This window comes from Heterocephalus glaber, unplaced genomic scaffold, assembly GCF_053883595.1.
Source record: "Heterocephalus glaber isolate CG9 unplaced genomic scaffold, H.glaber_assembly_v1.0 deba00001497, whole genome shotgun sequence".
In the NCBI taxonomy this organism is placed as follows: domain Eukaryota; kingdom Metazoa; phylum Chordata; class Mammalia; order Rodentia; family Bathyergidae; genus Heterocephalus; species Heterocephalus glaber.
Genome location: NW_028258320.1, coordinates 65469127 through 65495339, shown reverse-complemented (window position 1 = coordinate 65495339; position 26213 = coordinate 65469127). Strand labels below are relative to the sequence as shown.

Below are 26213 nucleotides of genomic sequence, written 5' to 3'. Positions count from 1 at the left end.
CACCCAATACATAGAAAACCTGGGAGAACATGTCTGAGACAAGCTGCAAGCAGAAAGGTTGCGTTTGCAGACTAGCCTTGAAACCCATGCCTCTGGAACTTACCTAAACGGCAAGAACCGTCTGGTAGAACTTACCTGTGATGTCACATGTACAGTTCTCAGCACTAGGAACAAATTCATAGCAGATTACTGCCCCACAGTCTTTGCACTGAACTTTGCTCTTATTGTGAAAGAAAAGGCCCTCTCCCCATGAAGACCTTTCAAAACTTATACACGTGTGAAATAGCAGAATTTAAGAAGTGTTTAAAAGTAGGGCTGGGGATTTAGCTCTGATGCCACCACCTGCCTCGCAACCGCAAGGTACTGAGTTCGATCCTCGTTACCCCCCCCCCAAAAAAGTGATTCCATCATTTTTAACATCAGATAAAACCTCTGGCCTTACAGGTAATGGTGCTACCTCACACTTGTACATGAACCTAGAGGACAGCATTACAAGATAAACTAGGAATTTCATTAATAAAGAGGATGCTCTAGAGGAAATACCCTAGTTGTATTTGCTTTCTATTACTGTATTTAAGTTTTTAATACTGAACATAGATATTTAATAGCACTGACAAAAATTCAAATTCAACTGGATATGCAAACTTACTATGATAAACAAAATGCTTTGTAATCACAAATCAACACTAAAATTCTGTGAGTATTTTATTTATCACTGAAGAAAGAAAACACAGCAGCAAGTTCTGTGTTGGCTTCAATATGACCAAATAGTTAATCTTTAACATAACTACTCCAAAATTGAAGTCAACACAGTCATTACTAGAAATTACTTGTTGAAAGACTCTATTCTGGAGAAAGAAAATTAGGAAAAAGAATTTAAACAATTTCTCCAAACCACATTTATAAATATTGTCGTATTTAAAATGCTTGAAAGGCATGAATTCTCCATTAATGGAAAGCAGTTTCCTATTGGCAACAGAAAAAAATTCAGCGATAGTTTACCAAAAAGTTTTAAGTTTAAAAGCTGTATTGTTTCAGGGTTTGCACTCGAGCAGTATTGTCATTACAATAAAGACTGCGAACTGCTTTATACTCACCTCAAGTAAAATCTACAGAAAATCCCGACTCCAATGTTTACTGCACTTAGAGTGAACCCAAAAGCTTTCTAAATTTAGTTAATAGTAAATACCTCAAAATACCTAAAGAGGTATGTTTCAATTACGAATGGTGCGAAAATTGTTTCAGATCCACTGGTTTAAAGAGTCTTCAAATAACCTATTTAATAGAACCTTACCTCATTCCAAATTAATATCAGGTATTTCAAAATCAAAAGAAAAAAAGATCTGTTCTATACCAAGATACAGGTATTACTCAATACCTGATGGGTTCACATTTTAAATTTGTTAGTTTTTCTTTTTTTTGTAAACAAATGATTGATGAAATAACGCAACACCTTAAATTCCAGAAAATGGCATGGTTTCTCACTGTCCTGTGGATAGGGTGGATGATCAGTCTATTACATAGGATTAATACAAGTTCATGCTTTTGTGTTATGGTGAAATGTTAAAGAATCCAATTTAGACTGAAATACAAGTATAATAATCCTTGAATGTGATCAAACCTATGTAAGACACGAAAGTCTGAATCCATTCTCTTGGGACTTAGCGTCGTACCGTGGTCCAGCCATCTTCATCAGTCTCATTTTTAGTACGACGAAGGGATTCCCTATCTTTATCAGCTCTCCATGAGGCCTTCTCTTTTTCACCTTCTCTTTCTCTTTCTCTGTCTCTTTCTCTTTCTCGATCTCTTGACAGAGCTGGGGGAGGAACACGACGAGGGGGATCCCGCTCTTCTGCCCGGTCATCTTTCCTGTCTTCAGCTCGTCTCCAAGAGCTTACTAAAAAGTTCAATTTAGTAAGTTAAAAAAAAAAGTGTAAGTTTATGCTTTGTTCTGTTGGCTTTAACTAATAGCCACCTAAGCAAAAGGAATGCCTCTCCCTCAAATTACTAAGAAATTCTCTACTAAAGAATAACAATACAGAACTACAACTAAAATAAACAAAAACCCTATATACTTTAATTATTGATACAATTTCTGAAAACATCTTTAACACGTTCACCACAGGACTGTAATTCCTATGTCTCACTGCTGGGTGTTCGATGGTCCTGGGTCCTGTCAGCTTGCGCTACAGGTGGTGGATCGTGCATGACTATGTGAAAAACTGGGGCCAAACACATTAGGACTTTTCCACTCTGCACAAATTAGCCGCCTTTATGTATAATGTGTTAAGCTATTGAATATAAATAATTTCTTTTAATGGTTATGTAATTTTTAATTGGTATGAACAGTTTAATATTTGTATTTGGGCAGTAATTACCCAAATTCAAGCAACTAACTAGATTCAGTCCATTTATAGACTTTTAATTAACTTTATTATTGAAAAGACCAGTAAGTGATTAGATCTATCTTTACCACCAGTGGTACAAACCACCCAACGGGACGGTCATACATGTATCATCAGTGGCTCAAACTAGCCCAAACGTGTTACAATGTGCACAGGCTTACATGAACTCAAAAATTTGAAAGGCTAAAATCATTAACCTAGGAAATATTTTAACAGTTACAAAACCTTTAATACAAGGTGACAAAAATCTAGCTAAATGAAAAATTTTAAACTAAAAGGAGTCAGATGTGGTGGCACATGCTTGTAATCCCCGCAGTACTTAGAGGGGGGTGAAGTTGGAGGATCACCATGAGTTGAGGCCAGCCTGGGATAGTGAGTTCAAGGTCAGATTGAACTACACACCCTCAAAAACAAAACAAAACAAAACAAACAAAACAAAAATACACTAAAAGGATTTTCTGCTCTTACTGAATGTAAAGAGCAAGTCAGCCATAAATATGGCTTTTATACCTTTTTTTTTGGAGACAGGGTCTCACTATGTAGAGTTCAGGGCTGGTTTTGAACACACCATCTAGCCCAGGATAGCCTCAAACTCACAGCAATTCTCCTGCCTCAGCCTCCCAAATGCTGGGATTACAGGCATGGGCATGTGCCACCATGCTTGGCTCAGGGATGACTTTAATATAGAATAATAGCCTTGTGATGCTGCTATACAGACAAAATATTAAAAGTGTTAAGTACTTACGTACAATGAACATTTTAAATACACTGAAATTATTATTTTTTTTTTTTTTGGTACCAGGGATTGAACCAGGACCTTGCACTTGCAAGGCAGGCGCCAGAACCACTGAGCTAAATCCCCAGGTCCTACCCTTGAACTCTGAAGCAATTCTCCTGCCTTAGGCTCCAGAGTGCTGGGAGTTACAAGGCATGATCCTACCACACCCAGCTAGGACTTTTTTTAAATAACTGGTAAACTATGCCTTCATTTTCACTAAATAAAATTTATCAGTATTTGTTGTTTACTATTTAATTTAGTCTATTACTGTAATCTGAATTTACAGATGAGCTCATTTCACAACTTGATGACAAATTCTAAATAGGAAAAGTATCAACTGTTTATATTATTTTGGTGTTCAACAAATTCACAGATACATAAAGTCCCAAGCCCCCACGAGTTACGTTCTTCAGTACACCGGCAGCTTCGAGCCCATACCTTCATCACGTTCCGATCTGAGAGGGGGCCCTCTCCGATCTCGATCTTCTCTTAGGTCTCGTCGTTCTCTTAGATCACGCCGATCATCTCTCTCTCGACGACGGTCATCCCTATCATCGCGGCGACTTGAATCTCTCCAGCTCGAAGATTCTTCAGCTGGTCCTCTTCTCCAGCCACCTTCATCCCTGCAGCCATTTAAAAAGCTAAGTCTTGCTGTTGGTAAACTAGATGAGTAATTGTAAGTGATTACATCACACCGAAGTTGGTGCTGAGTATATAAATGTAACAGGGATGAACTTTAGCCTCAGAACTTGACCTCAATCTGATACTTCAGTTTTTAGAGAGCAAATGACACCTAGAACTGTGTTGGTGCACACGGTAGTCCCTAACCACGTGGGCAGCTACCTGAATTTTAACTAAAATAAAATCAAGACAGTTCCTCAATAACACTGAACACATTCCAAGTGCTCAACAGCCAAATGTGACTGCTAGCTACTACTTTGGGCAGTACAGATACAGAACAACTTCATCCTGGCAGAAAATCATATTATATTTGGCAGTGCTGATGTAGATTTATAAATACAAGGCCACTCACTGTGCCAAAATTAGTTTAAATTAGAGGTGTTTTTTTTTTGTTTTTTTTGAGACAGGGTCTTGAGACATATAGTCCAGGCTGGCCTGAAACTATGTAGCTCAGGCTGGCCCTGAACTCAGCAATCCTCCTGCCTCAGCCTCCAAAGGGCTGGAATTACAGGCCTGTGCCACCACACCTGGCATAAACTTGAATTTTTATCCCTAATGAAAGTGAAGGGGCTTTGATAATTTAAGAGCAATAAAAACTGATTCCTCATAAAAAGCAATGACTGGTAAAGACCCCTCAACTGGTTCAATTTCCCAACAGTTACACAACTGACAGTTTAAGCCCCCATTTTCTCCTTTAAGAGCAAATGTTCAATTAGATAACCTCTAAAATTTTTTAGTCTGTGACAAATGGGGAAGAGTTGAAGAGTATTTCTCAAAAACATAGTGGACCCTCAAGTTACGACTAACCTGATATATGAACAACTTGGGCTAATGAGGTTAATGGAAGATTCATCTGCCTCTTGTTATCTATAGCATGTGCCCAGGTAAACATCCAGATCTCATCTGTATTGATTTACAACCAACTTGAGTTACAACCAACCCTCAGGAACCAACTGAGTTCCTAAGTCCGTAAGTCAAGGGTCCACTGTAGTTTGGAACATACAGGAAAGCACTAACTCTCAAACTCTACAAACAGTTGCTGAGATTACCCCACCTGGGTCTCCTGAAGCGATCCTCACGATCGGCATCTCTCTCTCTGTCCCTTTCTCGTTCGGGGTCTTTGTCACTCTCCTCACGATCCTGATTGTCTCTATCCCTTTCTTTATCCCTATCCCATTCACGTTCTTCTGATGGTCTTGATTCTCGAGGTGGACCCCAGCTCTCTTCTCTGGCTTTTTCCTTCTCTCTCCATCCACCTAATTTTTTAAAAAAGAAAAAATTTTTTCCATTCAAGAAGAAAACTTGGCACTGAGCATGGTGGTACACACCTGCAATCCCAACACTCAGGAAGCTGAGGCAGGAGGATCACTGCAAGTTCAAGGCCAGCCTCAGCTACATAGTGAGTTCAAGACCAGCCTAAAAACTATAGAGGGAGACCCTGTCTCAACAACAACAACAAAACCCAGTGAATTGGCAATCATAAAGAGATATTAATGTCAGCATTAATTCATCACCATTCTAAAAAGATACTCCCAACTTCATTTAAAGCAATATTAAAGGGCCGGGGATTTAGCTCAGTGGTTCTGCTGCCTGCCTTGCAAGCACAAGGTCCCGAGTTCGATCCCTGGTACCAAAAAAACACAAACCATATATTAAAGCCATGTACACCACTGTACAAAAAAACCCCATCACTGGCAGTTCCCAATACGTGTATGAGTGGAATGTTCCATAGAATAAAAACTCAATTTTCCTGTTGTAAGCAGAGATTTTTAGTATAAAATCTGTCCTAATGGTAAACGCGCTACTCATTTAAGGAGAAAATGCAATGTTTTCTTGGAGAATTAGAGCTCTGAGGTTTTTTCCCCACTGCAATCCTGGGGACTGAATTCATGGCCTCAAGCATACAAGGCATGCACTGTACCACTGAGCTAGATCCCTAGCCCTTTTTTTTTTGGGTACCGGGGATGGAACTCAGGTCCTGGTGCTTCCACAGCAGGTGGCAAAACCACTGAGCTAAATCCCCAGCCCTTTTTATTTTTTTAACTTTAATTTTTATTTTACTTGAGACAGGGCCTGGGTAAGTTGCCTAAGCAGTGTTCAAACCTGCAATCCACTGGGTTTCGGCTCCTGGGTACTTGGTATTGCAGGTGTGTGCCACCACACCCAGCTATAGAACTCTAATTATGAGTTTATATCTCCCATTTTCAGACCCTTCAACACCAAAAAAACCTTTTCCTTCATATTCCTGTCATCTACCACTTACCACCCAACATCTAGCAATGAAACAAGGATAAAATGTTTTGGTCCTACCAGCATCTCACACAAGAACTCAAGATTTCAATGAAAGCATATTATGACTACAAAGCTAACAGCTATTATTAATATATATTTTTTGGTAGCGGAGATTGAACTCGGGACCTTGCGCTTACTAGGCAGGCAACAACCACTGAGCTAAATCCCGGGCCCTAGCTATTATTGTCATTAACACTGGTATCACCATGTGTTAAAACACTGCCTACCTAAGTCCTCTACCAAAATTGACTCATTTAATTCTATCAATGGCTCTGAACTGACCCTCAATATCATCAGGTTCTATACTTGCTAAACTCTGTAAGCCCAAAATACTCACGGCACTTTCACATGAGTAAAGCAACAAAAAATTCGAGTTGCCCTACATACATGATACTGGCCAAAGTTGGCAGCCCTCTTAAGTTTCAGCTCTGTTCCTATAAACAAATGTCAGTTTAAAGATCCATTTACTTAATTCCATACTTTTCAAATTTTTTATTTTTGCTGGTGACTTCACTGCTTAAAACTAACTACCCAGCATACTGGTCAAGTGCTACTGTCCTCAAGCACGAGAAAGTTATCATGTATCTCAGAAAATATATGTTAAGACAAACTTTGTTCAGGCTTGAGTTCTAGTACTGCTGGCGATGTTAATGCATCAGTATTGTTTTAAGTATGGCTATATACTAATGGCTAACAAAAATGTTATAACCAAAGAAATGCAACTTTGTATTTCCTCTAGGATTCCTCATTACTCATGACAACTTATAGAACTACAATTTAATGAGACTCCATGGTACTGTGAACCCTATTTTGCATGAGACACAGACGAGCTAAATCACTTAATCCAGGTCACAGAGCTGACGGTGGAATGACATGAGGTCAGAATAGAGAGTGGAACAAATAGAAACCACTAAGATAAGAAAGGAAGCTGTGAAAATGAACATTGTAATGTAATTAATAAGAACTCGGTATGGGCAAACCAGCAGACGCTAGTAAGGAGACAGGATCAAAGAAATAATAATGGTGGCCCAAGTTCAAGCAGGGTTAATGCAGAAGTGGGTGGATTTAAGGAGCATCAAAAAGGCAGAAGACTGCACTAAAGATTTCATGTAAAGAATGAAACAAAAATCAGAGCAAAGGAGAACTCCCAGACTTCTAGCTTCTGCAGTTAGATAGTGGTCTCCCTAAAGAGAAAAGCAGGTGTGTGTGTTGGGGGAAGTGGTGAATACAGTTTTGCATAGGTTGCATGTAGTGTCAATGAGGCTTGTAGGGGGAGTTGAGCTGTGTACATAACGTGCACTTGTCACCTGCATGCAGTTACAACAGAAATGTATCACAGAAACATACACAATTTATCCAAGTTAATAAACTATAAAAGGATAAGCAGGCTCAAGACTAAGAAAGTAAGAAAATGAGCCCTTCCATGTGTAGTACTACGGTGGGCAAGCATGTGAACAAATACTTAGTAAGAGCATATTTTGGTTCTTAGTTATTTTTAAATGGAGGCTGGTCGAGGACGGAACTTAAGAAATGGATGCAAAAGAGCCTCCAAAGCAGCAGTTGAGTGACAGAAAGAAAACAAGCTTAATGTCACTAAGACAAGGAGGGTTACTCATTTTGGAGTGAGGAACAGCAATCACTGCAGAAGACATTTAAAGAAAAAGACCCATTTATACAGAAAACGATCAGACAGCCCAATCTGTTGCTATCCGTTAAAATTTCATTTTCTGGGCTGGGGATTTAGCTCAGTGGTGCCAACGCCTGCCTTGCAAGTGCAAGGACCCGAGTTCTATCCCCAGTACCAAAAAAAAAAAAAGCCAAAATTTCATTTTCTACACGTAAACACATCAAACTGATTCCATAAAGCATCTGAACTAGACATCTAGATAACAGAATTTTACCTGGCTTAACATATGGTCTCCAGGGACCGGGTCTGGAGATTCGATCATCATCCACGTTTCTCCAAGACCCCCTGTCCTCATCTGTACCTCGCCTGGAGATCCTGTCATCCTCCGCATTCCTCCAAGCTCCTCGGTCTTCATCCAACCCTCGCCTGGGACCTCGGTCATCATCCAGGCCCCGTCTGGGACCCCGATCATCCTCCAAGCCCCGCCTGGGACCCCGGTCATCATCAGCATTCCGCCAGGATGATCTTTCATCATCAGCACCTCCCCGCCTCAACACCCGGTCCTCATCCATCCCACGTCTCGGCCCTCTGTCCTCATCAGCTGTTCGCCAGCTTCCTCTGTCATCATCCAGTCCTCGTCTAGGTGGTCTGTCATCATCTGCATGACGCCAACTTCCCCTGTCCTCGTCACCAATTCGTCTGGGAGGCCTGTCGTCATCTGCATTACGCCAGGAAGGTCGGTCATCTTCTGGTCCACGGCGAGAGAAGCGATCTTCATCAGGACCACGTCTGGGGCCTCTGTCCTCATCCACGCCACGCCTGGGCACCCGGTCGTCATCTGGTCTGTGAGAAGACTCTCTCTCCTCATCTTCCCCCAAGCGTCTTGGGCGGTCTTCATCTCTTCTATGAGGTCTCTCATCATCCCGCCCTTCACGTCTCCACTCCCTACAGAGCAACAGCCATATATTTATTTTTAATTTTTAAAATAACTATTATCAAACACACATACAAAACACACATAAAAAAAATTAAAACCATTCAAAGAAAAACAATGCAAGGGAAAAAAACAATAATATTCAAATACAGTAGAACTCAACCAAAACAAAACTGAAAAGTACTTGAACATTTTTCCATATAACTTAAAAAAGCATCTCAAGCACCAACAGGACACCAGAGGATGTGATTTGTTTCAGAAAGATCCCCAAAACCAACATTGAACAAATAATGATCTAGAATAAAAACTCCAGTTAGCAGACTCCACATAAGCCAAACTTCTCCCTAATTTAAATTTCAGTAGTCATATGACACGTGATGAAAACACAATCCGAGAAATATGTTATTAGGCCATTCCATTTTCATTTCACACTAGAGAAACTATTCAGTATTTACATATGTGTGTCCTATTTATTTCACTTAAGAGGATGGCCTCAATATGCATCCATTTAGCTATAAATGCCTCTAGTTTCTCCTTTATGGCTGAGTAGTACTCCATTTTATTAAAAAAAAAAACCCACATCTTCTTTATCCAGTTTCCAGTTAGTGGGAACTTGGGCTGTTTCCAAGCTTTCACTATTACGAACTGTGCCGCTATAAACATGGGTGCACATGTATCGCTGTGGTTAAGATTCTAATTCTTTTGGGAAGATACCCACCAGGGGAATAGCTGGGTCAAATGGGACCTCTAGTCCTAGTTCTTTGAGGTATCTCCATACTGATTTCCACAGTGGTTGCAACAGTCTGCACTCCCACCAACAATGGAGAAGGGCTCTTCTCTCCCCACACCCCCGCCAGGATTTGTTATTAGATGATTTCTTAATAGCAGCTGTTCTTTCTAGGGTGAGGTGGAATCTGTGTTGTTTTCATTTGCATCTCTCAAATAACCAGTGTATGTGGAACATTTTTTCATATATTTATTTGCTGTTTTTACTTCTTTGTCTGAGAAATGTCTGAGCCATGTATTTTTTTTTCTTTTTTCTTTTTTTTGGTACCAGGGATTGAACTCAGGACCTTGCGCTTGCAAGGCAGGCGCCGGAACCAGTGAGCTAAATCCCTGGCCCCTGTGCCATACATTTTTTAACAGCAAAATTTTTTAGAAAGCACTGAGATTTTGGAAGGAATATGTTTTCTTTCCCTCAAAAAAAAAATCACTGGGCTGGGGATTTAGCTCAGTGGTTCGTTCTGCTGCCTGCCTCACAAGCTCGAGGTCCCAGTACCCAAAAAAAAAAAAAATCACCACCAGCACTTGGAAGGCTGAGGCAGGAGGATCACTGCTCGTTTGAGGCCAGCCTGGGTTACAGTGAGTTCAAGGCCAACCTGGGCTACACAGTGAGACCTTGTCTCAAACCCCTCCCAAATCACCAGTCTAAATCCATTAATCTTGCTCCTTAGAAGAATGTTTTACTGGGTCGGGGATTTAGCTCACTGGTTCCACCGCCTGCCTTGCAAGCGCAAGGACCCAAGTTCAATCCCCTGTACCAAAAAAAAAAAAAAGAATGTTTTACTAATTTAAATAAAAGAACCAGTATCTTACACCAACACATGGATCAAAACAGCAATAGCCTTAAAAAAAAAAAAGCTATTCATTCTTTCCCAAGAACATGCTGACAACTGCTAAATCTTTTACAACAATCTGCCAATACCCAATTTCTGTATGGAAATTGAAGCCTGAATTCTTGCCTACCAAAAGTTCTTATTTTAAAGGATGGTTCAATATCCTTTAACAAATCTAGAAGAAAAATCTGGAACTGTTCACTCGTACCATGTAAACTGTTGGGCAACAAAGAAAAGGAGAGGTGAAGCACGTATTAAGATATTTATGTCACTTATCACAATAATATTGAAATAAATTATGAATGTCCACTAATAGTTAAAGACATGTATGCAATTCTTTATGGCTCTCCTTTCTCCATCGCTAAAAATCAACCAGTTTTTAAAAACCACTGATATATTTCCAAGATCCATGAGCAGGGGTACTATGTATTTCCAAAACTCTACTTACTTTTCTGGCAGGCCTCTCCTCCACTCAGAGTCAGCTTCAGGTCCTTTTCTCCATGTTCCTTCTGAATCTCTATCTCCCCAACGAGAGTCCTGCACCAACAAAGAGAACGAGAGGTACCACAGCGATAATGGTTTATTATTACAACCACTACTATTACCAAACATTCTCAAACTTAAACAACTTCGAGTCTTTAAATATGAGCATATCTTTTAAGCTCTTTTTAAATCTCCAACCAGACTGATAACATAGTGAAACTAGTATTCTCATGATGTGGATGGACAGCTTTATAAACAAGTAATACACCTACTAAGCACAAAAAGGTAGAGTAAATGGAATGACTAAAGAAATGGCTATATTAACTGTATTTCTTCAAAGCATTGTGCTGTCATTAAAAACTATGGAAGACCTGGTAAGGTGCCACACTCCTGTAATCTCAGCCCCTTAGAGGCTGGGGGTGGATGATCGCCACAAGTTCAAGGCCAGCCTGAACTACATAATCCAAGACCCTGTCTCAAAAAACCAAGGGAAAAAAATTGCAAATATCAAAGATACTCAATATCCTTATAGTAAAAATGCAAATCTGGCCTCCTCCTTACAGATGAATGTAAATAACATTACTCAGAAACACCTTCTCGGGCCAGGGATTTAGCTCAGAGGTTTCGCTGCCTGCTGCACAAGTGCAAGGACCCGAGTTCGATCCCCAGTACCAAAACAAAATAAAAAAATAAGAAACACCTTCTGATGCAACTTTACTGCTCCAACAAAGGTAACCAAAGGCCTTAAACATGCATAACACTCTGGAAGATATTTTAAAGCAAGACCTGGTAGTGAGGTGGAGACTAAATTAAAAATCCACAAAGCTGACAGTGACCTGCAATCAAAAGTATTTCATGAGGGCTGGGGATTTAGCTCAATGGTTTCGCGCACAAGCGCAAGGACCCGAGTTCGATCCCTGGTACCAAAAACAAAAAACAAAAAGTATTTCGTGAGTAAGCAGTGAAATCCTCTACAAGGGCCATAGAAGAGAAGCAGAGAAGGACAAGCAAGGCCAGATAAGAAATTTGTCCCCTGCCATGACATCCGGCTCTACGCTGTCTTAAGACGGAGGTTGTCCTAAGAAACTTTCTCAAGTAAACACTGAGAGGAAATGTGACCTTAAAGTCAATGCAACTTAATGTCAGTTTTATGGAGGAACATCCATATCTAGAAGACCATGCTTCCTTCTCCCCCCCTCACATTTACCTGGTCAGTAAGTAACATTTAACAAAGACTCCAATGGTTAGAGGAGACAGTACAAACATTAGAACCTCACATGAGGTTTTCAAAGGGTGCTGTAATAGCCATAACAGGAATGATCCGAAAGAATTAACATTTCCAATTTTTTTGAAGGTCAGGAGATCAGAAGGGGTCCTGCTAATAAAATATAAACTGAACCAGACTCAAGCAACCTGGCACAAAAAAAAAAAAAAACAAAGATGGCAAGAATAGAACATTAAAAAAGCATATTAAAAAAAAAGTAAAACATTAAAAGATATAATAGAGGACAGAATAAAAACAGAAAAAGGAGAAATATTTCCTTAAAGAAATTTTGTCTTCTCTAAAGAAACTAAATTCTAAGGGCAAAAATGCCAAAAGGGAAGGAAGGAGGGGGGAGATCATATGCAATAAGCCTAAACATAATATTAGTGAATTTATTAAATTATTTTTACTGTAAAGACACAGAAAACTCTGGAAGTTTCCATGGAATAAAACAGTATCTACAGAAGTAACAACACCACTATCAAGAACCCTCCCCTCCATGACACTGTGTACAAAAAGAGATCAAGCAAAGATCTCCACATTTCTGAGATGATAATTTTTTTTTCCTGGTACCAGGGATCAAACTCAGGTCCTTGTCTTTGCGGGGCAGGCGGCAGAACCACTGAGCTAAATCCCCAGCCCAAGATGATAATCTGCCGGGGATTTAGCTCAGTGGTTTCGCCACCTCCTGTGCAAGCTCAAGGCCCTGAGTTCGATCCCTGGTGCAAAAAAAAAAAAAACCAAGATGATAATTTTAAACTGTGACAAAGAAACCTTTTGCAGCACACACGGACACTCTGGAAAGAACTGAGATAACAAAAAAAAAATCAACTGAAAAAAGGAAAACGTGACACAGAGCAAACATATTTTGGTCTAAATGTTTGCAAACATGGCTATAAAACTCAAAGCAAGCTTTCAGGGCAGGAATGCAAGGAAATAAAATAAATTTATTAAGGGGCTGGTGATTCAGCTCAGTGATTCTGCCACCTGCCTCGCAAGGCCAAGGTCCCGAGTTTGATTCCCGGTACCCCAAAAATAAATAAATTTATTTACTCGTTTATTTTAAAAAACTTAAGCAAGTATCAAGAGTTACATGTTGAGAAATGCGTAGTGATCTTGAAACAAAAATTCCCAGCAGGGGCTGGGGATTTAGCTCAGTGGCACCACACCTGCCTCCCAAGCAGAAAGTCCTAAGTTCCATCCCCAGTACAAAAAAGAAAATTTCCCAGCTTGTTGTAATAAGACATCTGAAAAAGCCAGGTGTAGTGGTGCATGCCTGTAGTCCCAGCACTCAGGAGACAGAGGCAGGAGGATCGCCAAGAGTTCAAGGTTTGCCTGGGTTACATAGTGAGTTCAGGGCCAGCTTGAACTACAAAGTGAGACCCTATCTCAAAAAAGCAAATGAAAAAGACACTTGTAAAGCTATGAAAGATTCCACATTATGAAAAAATCAATCAGGTCATGTTGTAGAGGACAATTGGGTGGATATGATTGTGGAGACTAATAAGGAAACCAGGAAGTGATGGAACATTTGAAATGAGGCAATAATGTAGGGACAAAGAGAAAGGCAAACTCCAAGTCCTATGATTATGTGGGTAACAAATCATCATTGAGTTCAGGACATCAAGACCTATAAGATAACAGAACATACAACTCAAGTGCATATTAAAAACAACTATCTCAATCATCTAGGAACATGGTCAACCTGCAGGTTGAGTCAGAAGCTTGGGTGGGCTGGGACTCAGCACTGCCAACATGCTCCTGGGTGGTGCTTACAGGCTGACCCACCAAAGAGAGCCAGTGTCACCCTCTAGTAGTCAAGCAATTAGCTAGCAAACATGGATCTCATTAAGATAAACACAATTATTTCTATACTCACTTTCCTAGACAGTGGATCATCACCAAGTCTTCTTTCTTCCTCTCTACGACGCTCTCTTTCTTCAATTTCCAACTCCCTTTGGCGTTTTTTCCTTTCCACTTCTTCTAGTTTCTTGACCCGCTCCTGATATTCTCGAAGCTCTTCTTCACGTTTTGCTCGTTCAGCTCTCTCTCTCTCTTCTCGCTCTGCAAAATGAATTAGATTGCTAAGTGTGCCTCATACCAGCAGCTTTTCCCCAGTGCTAGGCCCACTTTTCTGGTACTCAGTAAGAACCACAAAGGTAAATTTTAAGAATTTGAAAATAGCAATCAGATAAATGGTAGAAGATACTAAGAAAACGAGTATGTCACTCAAGTTTTGTAATCAGTTAGGAGGCTAGAATCCCTCCCTCCATTCCTGCACAGCTGGGATTCCAGATATAAGACCACTTGACAACCTTCATCTGCCAAGCATTCCTCAATAAATACTATTATCGGGGTTGGGGATTTAGCTCAGTGGTTCCACCGCCTGCCTTGCAAGTGCAAGGACCCGAGTTCGATCCCCGGTACAATCAATCAATCAATCAATTAATACTATTATCTACACAGAATACAGTGGGCCGTGGATTTAGCTCAGTGGTTTCGTCACCTGCTGTGCAAATGCAAGGACCCAAGTTCGATCCCTGGTACCAAAAAAAAAGAATACAGTAATAAAAACACCTGTATCAATTTTTAAAATAATGTTAAACGGGGCCAGGGATTTAGCTCAGTGGTTCCGGTGCCTGCCTCGCAAGTACAAAGTCCCGAGTTCGATCCCCATTACCAAAAAAACAAATAAAAAAATAATGTCAAACGTGTGAAAACAAGTTCACAGATGCAGTATCTTAACATATAACAAACTAGTTCAAAGAACCCAGTTAACTGTAGTGCTAAGAGGCCAATTATCCAGGATTCTTGTATTTGTTAAGAATGCTAGCATTAACTGCTTCACTCACTCCTCCTCCCATCTTGGTCTATATAGTTACCTTTTATCATTTGTTCTTCTGCCCTCCTCTGCTCCTCTTCTTCTTTTTCTCTATAGTAAGTTATTCTGCGTTCTTCTTTACGTTGCCTCTTACGTTCCTCCAAGCGATTGTGCCTTTCTTCTGCTAATCGCTCTTCAAACTGTTTAAGTTTTTCCTGCAAATGAATCATCACCAAAAACAAAAATTTCTCAGAAGACACAAATTAGGGGTACGCTTCTTTAACTGTCAAAAGACTCACAAATCTCTTGGAACCACAGAAAGGAACTTCCACCTAAAGCCAGACTTTCCAAATGAATGAGTATGCCAAATTTTCAAAAATGTAGTTTGTCAGAGCTAGGTGAAGTGGTATACACTGCTCAGGAGGCTGGTAAGTTCATGCCCAGCCAGGGGAACAAAGCAAAACCCTGTCTCAAATAATAAAAAGGCAGGTGGAGATGTAGCACCTCTAGATGTAGAGGTAGTGGGTTCAATCCCCACTACCTGGGGGTAAAGGGGAGACATTTAAGATTGTTGGTATTTTCTTTTTTTTTTTTTTTTTTTTTTGGTACTGGGGATCAAACTCAGGTCCTTAGCTTGTGAGGCAGGCAGTGGAACCACTGAGCTAAAATCCCTGGCTGTTGGTATTTTCTTCAACTCAGTGGGTCTATAAAGATAAATTAGAATTTAACACCAATATACTTGTGTCTAGTTTTTTCATTTCTGAATTAAACAGCAAACAAAAGGTTGTACCAAAGGAGACTAAGCCAGGCAACTATCACCTTTAGAAAACTTTATTCAACTGGCTTACTATTTCACTTATAAAATACTTCCCCCAAAATTTCATTAAAATATGATTTGACTAATCATTATTAGACATGTAATTCAAGACAAAATGCACCAGTATATTAAAAGAGCGACTACTGGGCCAGGGATTTAGCTCAGTGGTTCCACCGCCTTCCTCGCAAGCGCAAGGTCCTGAGTTCGATCCCTGATACCATAATATAAAATAGGGACAACTTAAGGTAAAACTAAAAAGCTCACAAACTTTCTCTAAAACCAGTAAATTCACCTCATATACAGACTGCCGGGCGGCTTTGAGTCGCATCACAAATAAATCTCTGTCTTCAAGCATTCGTGACATTCGATTCTTATGTTCAAGAGCCTTTTCCCGTTCTAGCTGCATAGTGGTAATCTGCAAGTACAAAATAACACAGTTAAATTTCAAAGTGTTTCTTGCTGATTATCCCCAAATTTCTACCAGATATTCTTTTTTTTTTTTGGTACTGGGGATCGAACTCAGGTCCTTGCACTTGCGCAGCAGGCGCCAGATATTCTTTAAAAATTAGAAGCCACTCTTTCCCACATTCCATCTTGCCGTACCACAAAAGGTTCCCTAGAATGCCAATTAAACACAAGAGACAAATATAGTAGTTCTGGGGCATCTGTAGAACAGATAGATTTTATTTAGCCCATGATGCCTAAAATTCTTTTTAAAAGAAACAATATATATGCAATAAAATGAAATGAATGTCACATGTAATAAGCACAATGACTTAGTCTTTAAAGGCATGTTCTTGGGCCAGGGATTTAGCTCAGTGGTTCTGCCGCCTGCTTCGCAAGCACAAGGTCCCAAGTTCAATCCCTGGTACAAAAAAAAAAAATATCTAGAGACAAAAAGTAGATTAGTGACTGCCTAAAGCTAAGGTGATGGGAAGGAAATGGAGACTAAGAGGTACTGATAATAGGTACAGAGTTTCTTTGGGAGGTGTTCTGAAATTAAGATTGTGGTGACTGTTGCACAATTTTATAAATCAAGCGGAAACTATGAATTATACACCCATGCCATACAATTAACCCATTTAAATAACCCACTTAAAGTGTAAAGATTTTTATTTGGTACTGGGGATCAAACTCAGGACTTTGCACTTTCGAGGCAGGTGGTGGAACCACTGAGCTAAATCCCCGGCCCTGTAAAGATATTTTTAAAATAAGCTTTCTGGTTATGCTTTGTGTTATATTTAATCTATTGTGAAAATTTCTGTTTTTCCACCAATCTGTTAGTAAGCAGCTATTAAAACATCATTTTCAATCAATTTTGGAACCCTGGTTCCATTAACAGTAAAGGATTTAAAGTTTAAAGTCGAAAGTACAGTTAAATAAAAAACTTACTCTTTCTTCTTCTTGCTGTTCCCACAGATCCATATCTTTAATCCTCTGCTCCTCATAAGCACTCTTTATCAAAGGAATCTCTTCTGAACGTTTGGCTCTTTCAAAATAGTCAATCTGAATGACAAGAAAACATGGCACTTTTTTAAAAGAGCTCTTTTAACTCATTGCTATAACATGTTAAAAGTTCACTGATCCTTTCATTTACCTTCTTTTCTTGATTCTTTAAGCGTTCTTGAAGTTCCTTCTTCTCTTTCTCCAGTTGTTCAACTTGTTTAGCCATGATGAAATCTGGATCCAATTCTTCAAGGTCCTGAAAGGAAATACAAATATATCCTTGTTAATAATACACCTAATAGTCAACAGAGCTCACTGCTGTCTAGAATGAAATCCGAAATTACTGTTTGATAAATGTTTCTTTTGGTGCTAATTTAGGAAATATAGGGCCGGGGATTTGGCTCAGCGGTTCTGGTGCCTGCCTTGCAAGCACAAGGTCCAGAGTTCAATCCTCAGTACCAAAAAAAAAAAAAAAACCAATAAAATAATTGAAGGACCTAGGAAATATAAAGCTACTGTAAATAGCTTGTTTGTTTTTTTTTTTTTGGAGACAGGGTCTTGCTATGTAGCTCAGGCTGACCTCAAACTCAACAGCAATCTTTCTGACTCAGCTGTCCAAGTAAGTGCTGGGATTACAGGTGTATGCCACCACTCAATAGCCTTATTTCTATTTCTCACTTGTCCAGTCTACATCTACTTAAACTCTACCACTAGATGAAATCAGAGGTTAAAAGCTACAGAGCAATTAAAAGCAAATGCTTATAGACTGAGTCAATAAAGCTAGCTTTAACAAAACGTATGAAATAGGGCCGGGGATTTAGCTCAGTGGTGCCGCTGCCTGCCTCGCAAGCGCAAGGTCCTCAGTTCAATCCCTGGTACCAAAATTTAAAAATTATGAAATAACCAATAAAAGACTTGGATAAAACGCAGTTCTTTATGGGTGATATGCTACATACCTCAATATCAATATCTTTGAATGCTTTCGCACCCAGCTCTGTTTTCTTGATCTGCTCCAAACGCTCACGAACAGTTTTCTTTTTGATTTGTTCATGTTCCTGTAAGATCCGCTCCTTCTCTCTCTCCTTTGCCTCCTGGCGCAGCCTCTCTTCCTCAGCCTTCCGTACTTTCTGGAGTTCAGCTTCCCTCTGCTCCAGTTCTTCTTTCTCACGCTGAATATTTAGGCTTTCAAGTCGCTCTTTCCTTTCCTCAATTGTCTGCCGGCGAGCCAGGATACGCTGATGCTCTTTTCGTGAATTTTTAAGATACGCAGTAACTGCCAACTGATGCTGTTCTTCTTTCTCTTGCTTCAAAAATAAAAGCATTTTAAAACATAACTGAAAGCAATATACATTGGTATTAGATATCAAAGACATTACAAAATTACCCTTCAATGTATTTATATTTTGTAACAAAAAAACAGTATTATCTAGGCTATTCTTTTCTAGCACCAAATACTGTAGCACCACTTTTAATGTCTTTGAACAGCAATGATATAGCTAAAGAACCACCTTTACTTGCTGAGCCAACATCTCTATACCAAATCAGCCCTAAGTGTCCAAGACAAGGTAGAATATTAACAAAGCTACAAACAATAATTTAAGCAAGAAGAAAAGGCCCAATCATGGTACTTCACTATTCTGAGGGCCATGATACACACAGTGCTATTTTATACAACACTACCACTGTTACTACATAGCCTGTGTTGTGTACTATTTTATGCCACAGAAAGTAGTTCAGTGATTTATCTGCTAAAGGTATTTCATAAACTAACAAAACGACCTGGTACAAGTAAGTCCCTTCTCTCAGCTATCATCCCAAGCCATTTTGTCAAAGACGTGATACAGAAGTCCCTCAAAACTTCTGTGAACCAATGGGAAGAGGAACAAAGGACGGGGTAGGGGAGAAAGGAAGGAAGGGACAAGATAAAAGTGAAAATAGAAGAAAAAAAATATAGGAAGGGGAGGTAGAGGAGAGAGGGAATGGGAAAAAAAGAAGCGACAGCATATGTCATGTATAGGTGCAAATTCCCTATGATGAGTGTTATCATTATGTATATGTAAAATGTACAAATCAGTATTTTGCTTCAAAAAAAAAAAAAACTTCTATGAACCATTCTCCCTGAAGATGTTTACCAATATGTGAGCTGGCTTGATGACTTCAAGTGCTTTTGCAAGCACTGAAGACATGGCTGTCAGCTGATTTCTTATCTGTTCTGAAGGCATGCTCTGCAGATGAGGACCAATTGGGGCATCTTCTCGAGTAGCATAATTCAAATCAGATCCAAAACTCAAGGTCCGAGAAGTGTGGTCGATACGAACCTTTAAAGAAACAGTAAGGACCAGTTAAAACTATGTTAACATTAAGTCGTTCTACAAATAGCATGATTAAAACAATTTCAACTGAATTTCAGAAAGAAACGAACGTTAAGTACCAAAGCTATGAATGAAATTTACCAAGTGAAACTTTTAAAATGTGCCACTGTTAACAAAAGCAGCTTGTCATTCTAATTCTCAAATGCCCACCTCAATATCCCCTCCCTTACAGTACATACCTGCAGGTCGCAGTGCCTGGCTGCATCTACTATGGCCCGTTCCAGTTGGAAAGCATCAACAAAAGGAACCAGAGAAGTCAAACGAGAAAACTCAATGCTCTGATAAATCTGTGCCACCTGTATAAAAAACACAGGGTTAATTAATAATAATAGCTGCCATTTACTCAGCACTTTTTTTTTTTTTTGGTACCAGGGATCAAACTGGGGTCCTTTCGCTTGCACAGCAGGTGGAGAAACCACTGAGCTAAATCCCCGGCCCTACTCAGCACTTTTTATGTAGAATCTCATGACATCCCTGGGAAATTTTACCCATTGTTCAGAGAAAAAAAATTTAAAGTTCAGACAAGTTATCTTAACAGGACACTGCTGAGGCTGAAAATCAATCGCAGACTATCAACTCCAAATTTTATGGTATGAACCATCACATTATACTACTTTTTTTTTTGTACTGTGGGATTGAACTTGAGACCTTGAGATTTCGAGGCAAGTGGAGGAACCACTGAGCTAAATCCCCAGCCCACTATTTACTTTTTTTTTGGTACCAGGGATCGAACTCAGGACCTTGTGCTTGTGCAAGGGAGGCAGCAGAACCACTGAGCTAAATCCCAGGCCCCCCCCACTATTTTTGAAATTGGAGTTTTGTAAAATAAAATGCATTTGTAGATAAAGACATGCTGGTAATCTAATCTTTAAACACTTCATAAAATTTCTGTCTGAAGGAGACTGGCAGCATTACTATTTATAGTTATTCTGCTAATTAACCTTCAACTATTTATATAGCACATAAGAAATAACACTGCTCACATAAACAAAAGAAAGCAGGAGCACCGAAGTCATTATAAACGATAACATTCAAACTTACTCAAAGATGGACTATAAGATCCTAATACCTAGTGTTAGCAGAATATGAAAAAATCTCATTCATTATTGGTGGGAGTCTATTAATCAAGTCTGAGGAAGTAACTTAAGATTTAATTGTGCAAACTATGTAACTAATTCCACTTCTTATGCTACAGAAAGTCCCACTGTACTGTATGACACACAAGATACTCAATGCTGTAGTGGTACTAACAGAGGTAAAAAAAACTAGAAACCAGGTTTTCATTAATAAAGTCTGCATAAATACACTATACCAGTGATGGGGAACCTATGGCACGCGTGCTGGAGCAGGCTGTATCACTGAAAGCTCTAAAAGGTTCGCCAACATCGCACTATACCTTTTGTTTTTTTGGTGTAGCAGGAATCAAACCCAGGACCTTGCGCCTGCGAGGCAGGCACAATGCCACTGAGCTAAACCCCAGCCCTGCACTATATATACCTTTTGACTATGAAAAACCACTGTCAGTATTGAAAGGAATAAGGTAACCCCACATTATTAACAAGGAAAACACACAAAGATAATATTCAGCTAAAAAAAAAAAAGCAGTTATACATAATTCTGTTTTTAAAATGACAACACCACTAATTTGGGCAAGAGTAGAATTTGGGGAGGCTTTCATTTGGCAGTTCTAAATTTGCTGAGCTTTTGATTTTGTGATCAAAATATACACCCAATGGGCTGGGGATGTAGCTTGCCTAAATGCTGGAGGCCCTGGGTTTGACCCCAGCAGCACTGCAAAAAGAAGAAAAAAACAAAAAACAAAAACAGGTTATGTTCCAGTTCCTTCATAAACATTCACGCACATCTTACCTGCTGCAGGAGGCGAAGTATGGTGTTGTTCTGCAGTTGTGGCACATACTGCTGTAATTCTGGTTCCTTTTCAGGTTGTTCCCTTACCCAATTTAGAACCTATAAAATCCATTAAATTGAGAAAGAATACTATGTAACAGACCTAAAACATCTGAAATTCTTTCAATTTTTTTTAATATACAAAAACATCACACAGGCAAGGTAATTCAAAATTTATCACAAAGCTGTTAATTCTTGTCTGAAGGTGACTGACAGCAATGGCTAAATCAGTCATGCTGCTAATTTACCTTCAAAGGTTGTCTAGCACATCAGAAATATCTTTTCTCTTGATATAAAGAAAAAAGACAATGAAATGTGCACTATTTCAAACATATGGGACAAAACTTCTGTTGACAGATACAAACCGAAATTGCAGCGCTAGCTACACATTGACAAAACTGCCAAAGATAATGGCTGTGGAAATGTTGATGGGAGGGCAGGAAAATGGGGAAAAAATAACAACCAAGGTAGATTATGTAAAAGTACAAATTTCCAAGGATGAATGTCATATTGTATACCTAAAATGTACCAAATAAATAAATAAATAAATAAATAGAAGCAAGCTCAAAAAAAAAAAAGACAATGGCTTACCTTTGTGACTCTCTCACAGAGTTTTAGCGGGTTAAATTCTACTTCCAACCAGTTATAAAGGTCTTTCACTTCTGGAACAACATATTGTAGCACATTAAATCTGACCTACAACAAGCAAAAAAAAAAAGATTAGGGCTGGGGATTTAGGTCAGTGGTGCCGCCGCCACCTGCCTCGAAAGCGCAAGGTCCCGAGTTCAATCCTCAGTACCAAAAAAAATACAATAAAATTTAAATTACTGAAGGAAAATGTCCAACTATGATAAACAAAGTATAAACTGAAAATAAACTGAGTATAAAGTACAGGACTGGAAACCTAGAAAATGACTATAAGACTGCCTATCCTCAAGTTCCCTTTTAAATTTACCAAAACACAATCCAAACTATTAACTGTTAAGTTATGCATCAACCTATAGTGAAAAGCCCCCAAGAACTTGAGAAGTAAAATCATCACAGTAAAGTATTTGCAAAGATTAAGTACTGTGGCCAATCCAGACTATCTCATTACCAATAACAAGTAAAAAAAATCAGAGCTTACAAAATCATTTACTTTTATGTAAATCACCACACAAACATCAGAACAGCACTATTCTTTTTTTTTTTTTCTGGTACCGGGGATCGAACTCGGGTCCTTGTGCTTGTGCAGCAGGCGGTGAAACCACTGAGCTAAATCCCTGGCCCAGAACAGCACTATTCTTATTAGGCCCAAAGAGAGAAAACTCAAATGTTCAACAGGACAGTGTTTTGTTCATTTAATTGTTGGGCCTCCCTATCCTCAGGTTCCACATGTAGTCAATCAACCACGGATGACAAACATATTCAGGGGAAAAACTCACATCTGCACAGGAACTTTTTTGCCTTTCTCTCAATAAAGTATAACTATTTGCATAGTCAGATACTATAAGTAATCTAAAGATTAAAGTTTACAGGAAGTTAGTGTAGTGCAAATCCCATGCCATTTTAGTTAAGGGACTTGCCCATCTCTAGATTTTGGTATCCCTACGTGACTTGGAATCAATCCCCAACCCATGGATGACTGACGATAGCATATGCCAGTGTGAGCTGTCTTGATAATGTCAAGTGCTTTTGCAAGCACTGAGGACGCTGCTCTCTGCTGATTACTTATCTGTTCTGAAGATGCTGTGCAGGTGAGGACCAACTGGGACATCTTCTCGGGTAGCAGTTTATGTACCAGTTACAAAGTCATTTCACTGCATGACCCTGATTAAGAACCACTGCTTTAATAACATAAAACTAAAGCTTGAAAGAGAAAAAAGCTGGTAATACCATATGTGTACAGAACCGACGTCTTAACTTCTCTGTTGGCTTTATCGTCATCTCTACAGTTAAGTCCCCAGCTTATGAACATCTGAGTTGTGAACTTTCACAAGTATACTGTGTAAGACTCATTTTGTTGGCATATAAACGAATCCAACTTACAAACAATTCTCCCAGAACAGAACTCATTCTTAAGTCAGGGACTTACTGTAATCCATGGTCCTTCTTGCCTAGTGTTACTTTTCCTCAATCTGAGTGTCCAAGAGGACCAGTCCACTTCCTGCTACATCAACGCTCCTACCAATTTAACTCCAGATCCCACTGCAGAGAACTGCCTCAAATAAACAAAGTGCTCGTTTATACCATGGTTATCTCTGTTCATGCATCAGAATCGCCTGGCAATGAATCAGAATTCCCAGTATTCAATCATGAATTACTAAACCTTTCCCAAGTTTTCAGTCCAAAGCTATAAATGCTCAAACTTCTACTAACCATATCATTAATAAGGCCAATTCGCGTTGGTGGGGCTTGAAGACCTAGCAGCGTTGCAAGGCGACGTTGTTTTTCAACTATAATGCCATCCATATCCAGAAGTCGAGCAATATCTGTACGTTCAGGGGTAATAGGGATGGAAAGAGTAGCCAAAAGGACTCTAGTAGACATTCTGTAGTGAACAAAGTTAAATCAATTAAGTCTGTAAATGTTGCTTGGTAAGCAGAAAAGCACTGAAATTTCTCTTTAATCTATATGATATGCCAGACACAGAATATGTATCACACTATGGCAAACTATATATTATTCCATCACAGCATGGGATTAGTTAAAAGAAAAATGGACCTTGCTTAAATGAACACTTGTACAATCAAAACTTCACCTACTCACTATTGTCATTTTCTAAACAAAACTGTGATTAAATGGTAGAAAAAGCACAGTTGCTAAGGCACTTTAACAACTAAGCAAATAAATGGCAGTAAGGAAAAATATTACAAGGACTGTAAGTGAACACAGTTATGGTAACCAAAGGAGGAGAGAGAGCCAAAAGCTCAATTTTCACTTCTCTCAAACATAAGAAAGTCAGATTCACATTGCTACCAGCTTGAATCACCAGTGGTACAAGCTTAATGACTGTCAACAAGTGGCTTGTACCACCAGGAGTACAAATAGATCTCATCCATCAGTCTTTCTACTAATAAAATAGTCTATAAATGGACCAAATCTAGTTGCTTGAATCTTGATTAATTAATGCCCAAATATAAAAGTATTTTAATACTACTCATACCAATTTTTAAATTATTATAAATCAATTTATTTCATTAAAAGAAATATTCATGAGTAATTTATCAACAATTCTCTGAATTTTAACATGGAAATCTTATAAATACCCTATTGCTGGTGTATATAATACACATTTACAACTGCTGTACTACAACTTAGCTGAGTTGCAATTTTCTTATACCATTTTAACATTCTCCTTAAGGGACTGTAAATAGGATGACATCTGGTCTGCTAAATCAACTCTTTTCATTGCACTGTTGTAATCAAAAACCCCATGAGAAGCTGTACAAGCCACCCAATGGGACAGTCATGCATGTACCACCTGTGGTTTAAGCCAGCAGGAATGATTAAATTCAAATCAGAGCAACCAGCAGCCAAAACATATGAATTACAGTCCTGTCATGAAAGTGTTAAATTCAGAGCGCCAAGGAACACTAAGGACTAACACTTTGGAGCCCAAGAGTTGGAGGCTTGAATTTTAGCTTCGTTATTTCAATGATATTAGGCAAGATAGTGAATTTTCTGAAAATAAAGGACTTTATGAAGATTAATCCAGATAATGTAAGAGGGATAAATAACCTGATACTCCTATTAAGTGTACTCACTGTGGGAACAGTATAGGAGGTATGATGCAAGGGTGGTTAGTATTTAAATTTCAAAATGTTTTACAGTGAAAGAACTATTACCATGAATCCCACTCAAATCACACCCCTTCTCCCTTTGAGCAGTTTCCCACCATTCTTGTCACTTTCTGAAGTAGTTCAGGGAGTCCTCTTCAGTTGTATTGCCATAACTGCCTCTATGTCCTGAATTGATTCAACACATTTATTCATTTTGACTAGGGAGACCAGATCCAATGAATAAGATAGATGAGGACTCAATGTAATTTTTTGGGGCCTTTCTGTTTTGCCTTTCCATTAGATGGCACTCAGCAGTTACACTCACTATGTTTTTACACCTCCTACACACTTGAAAGAGAACTTCAGAACTGAGAAAGTAGGGCAGGGGATTTAGCTCAGTGGTTCCGGCGCCTGCCTTGAAAGCGCAAGGTCCCGAGTTCAATCCCCAGTACCAAAACAAACAAAGAAACAAGAACTGAGAACGTGGTAAAAACAAAAAGCCAGACATGTAGTGCATGCCTGTAATCCTAGCTCTCAGGAGGCTGAAGCAGAAGGACTTTGAGTTGAAGGCCAGCCTGTGCTACATGAGTTGAAGGCCAGCCTAAAATACAAAATGAAACCTTGTCTCAAAAATCCAAAACAGGCCGGGGAAATCAGCTCAGTGGCCCTGCACCTACCTCAAAAGCACAAGGTCCTGAGTTCAATGCTCGGTCGGGGGGGGGGGGGGGGGAGTGCCACAAACAATGGGCTAAGCATGTTTGAAGCAAGGGAGAGATCACTTCTCGGCCTTTTGGCTAAGATCAAGTGTAGCAAAGGAGAGTATTTTGAGGGGACTAATGGCAATGTGTCTTTTATAGTAATACATTTTCTAAACTTTATTTTTTTGTTTTAGTTTATTTTTGTAGTTCAGGCTGGCCTTGAATTCACTATGTAGCCCAGGCTGGCCTCAAGCTCGCAGTGATCCTCCTGCTTCAGCTCTCAAGGGCTGGGATTACAGGCCTGCAACAC

At 39.3% G+C, this 26213-nt stretch overlaps 1 protein-coding gene, 2 non-coding genes and 1 pseudogene across 3 annotated transcripts in view; 1 reads left to right on the top strand and 3 right to left on the bottom strand.

Annotated features, from left to right (window-relative positions):
• Positions 1-687: 687 nt before the first annotated feature.
• Eif3a (eukaryotic translation initiation factor 3 subunit A) overlaps positions 688-26213 on the bottom strand; it is a 41967-nt gene continuing 16441 nt past the window's right edge. Inside the window, exons 7-22 of the mRNA XM_004838836.4 lie at positions 23803-23974; positions 22036-22140; positions 21406-21504; positions 19716-19832; positions 19297-19482; positions 18121-18468; positions 17316-17420; positions 17111-17224; positions 16011-16133; positions 14963-15116; positions 13960-14144; positions 10782-10870; positions 8058-8728; positions 4919-5120; positions 3622-3806; positions 688-1897 (exon numbers count right to left, since the gene is read on the bottom strand). Of these exons, the coding sequence (XP_004838893.1) occupies positions 1662-1897; positions 3622-3806; positions 4919-5120; positions 8058-8728; positions 10782-10870; positions 13960-14144; positions 14963-15116; positions 16011-16133; positions 17111-17224; positions 17316-17420; positions 18121-18468; positions 19297-19482; positions 19716-19832; positions 21406-21504; positions 22036-22140; positions 23803-23974 (3091 nt within the window). The 3' untranslated portion in view covers positions 688-1661. The remainder of the gene's footprint in view (positions 1898-3621; positions 3807-4918; positions 5121-8057; positions 8729-10781; positions 10871-13959; positions 14145-14962; positions 15117-16010; positions 16134-17110; positions 17225-17315; positions 17421-18120; positions 18469-19296; positions 19483-19715; positions 19833-21405; positions 21505-22035; positions 22141-23802; positions 23975-26213) is intronic.
• On the bottom strand, positions 20423-20543 carry LOC147825737 (small nucleolar RNA SNORA19). Its single transcript, XR_015440598.1, has one exon. It is a non-coding gene; the product is annotated as a small nucleolar RNA SNORA19 (small nucleolar RNA).
• On the bottom strand, positions 21638-21765 carry LOC147825736 (small nucleolar RNA SNORA19). The gene has a single exon (XR_015440599.1). It is a non-coding gene; the product is annotated as a small nucleolar RNA SNORA19 (small nucleolar RNA).
• Positions 25980-26185, top strand: LOC147825735 (U2 spliceosomal RNA; annotated as a pseudogene).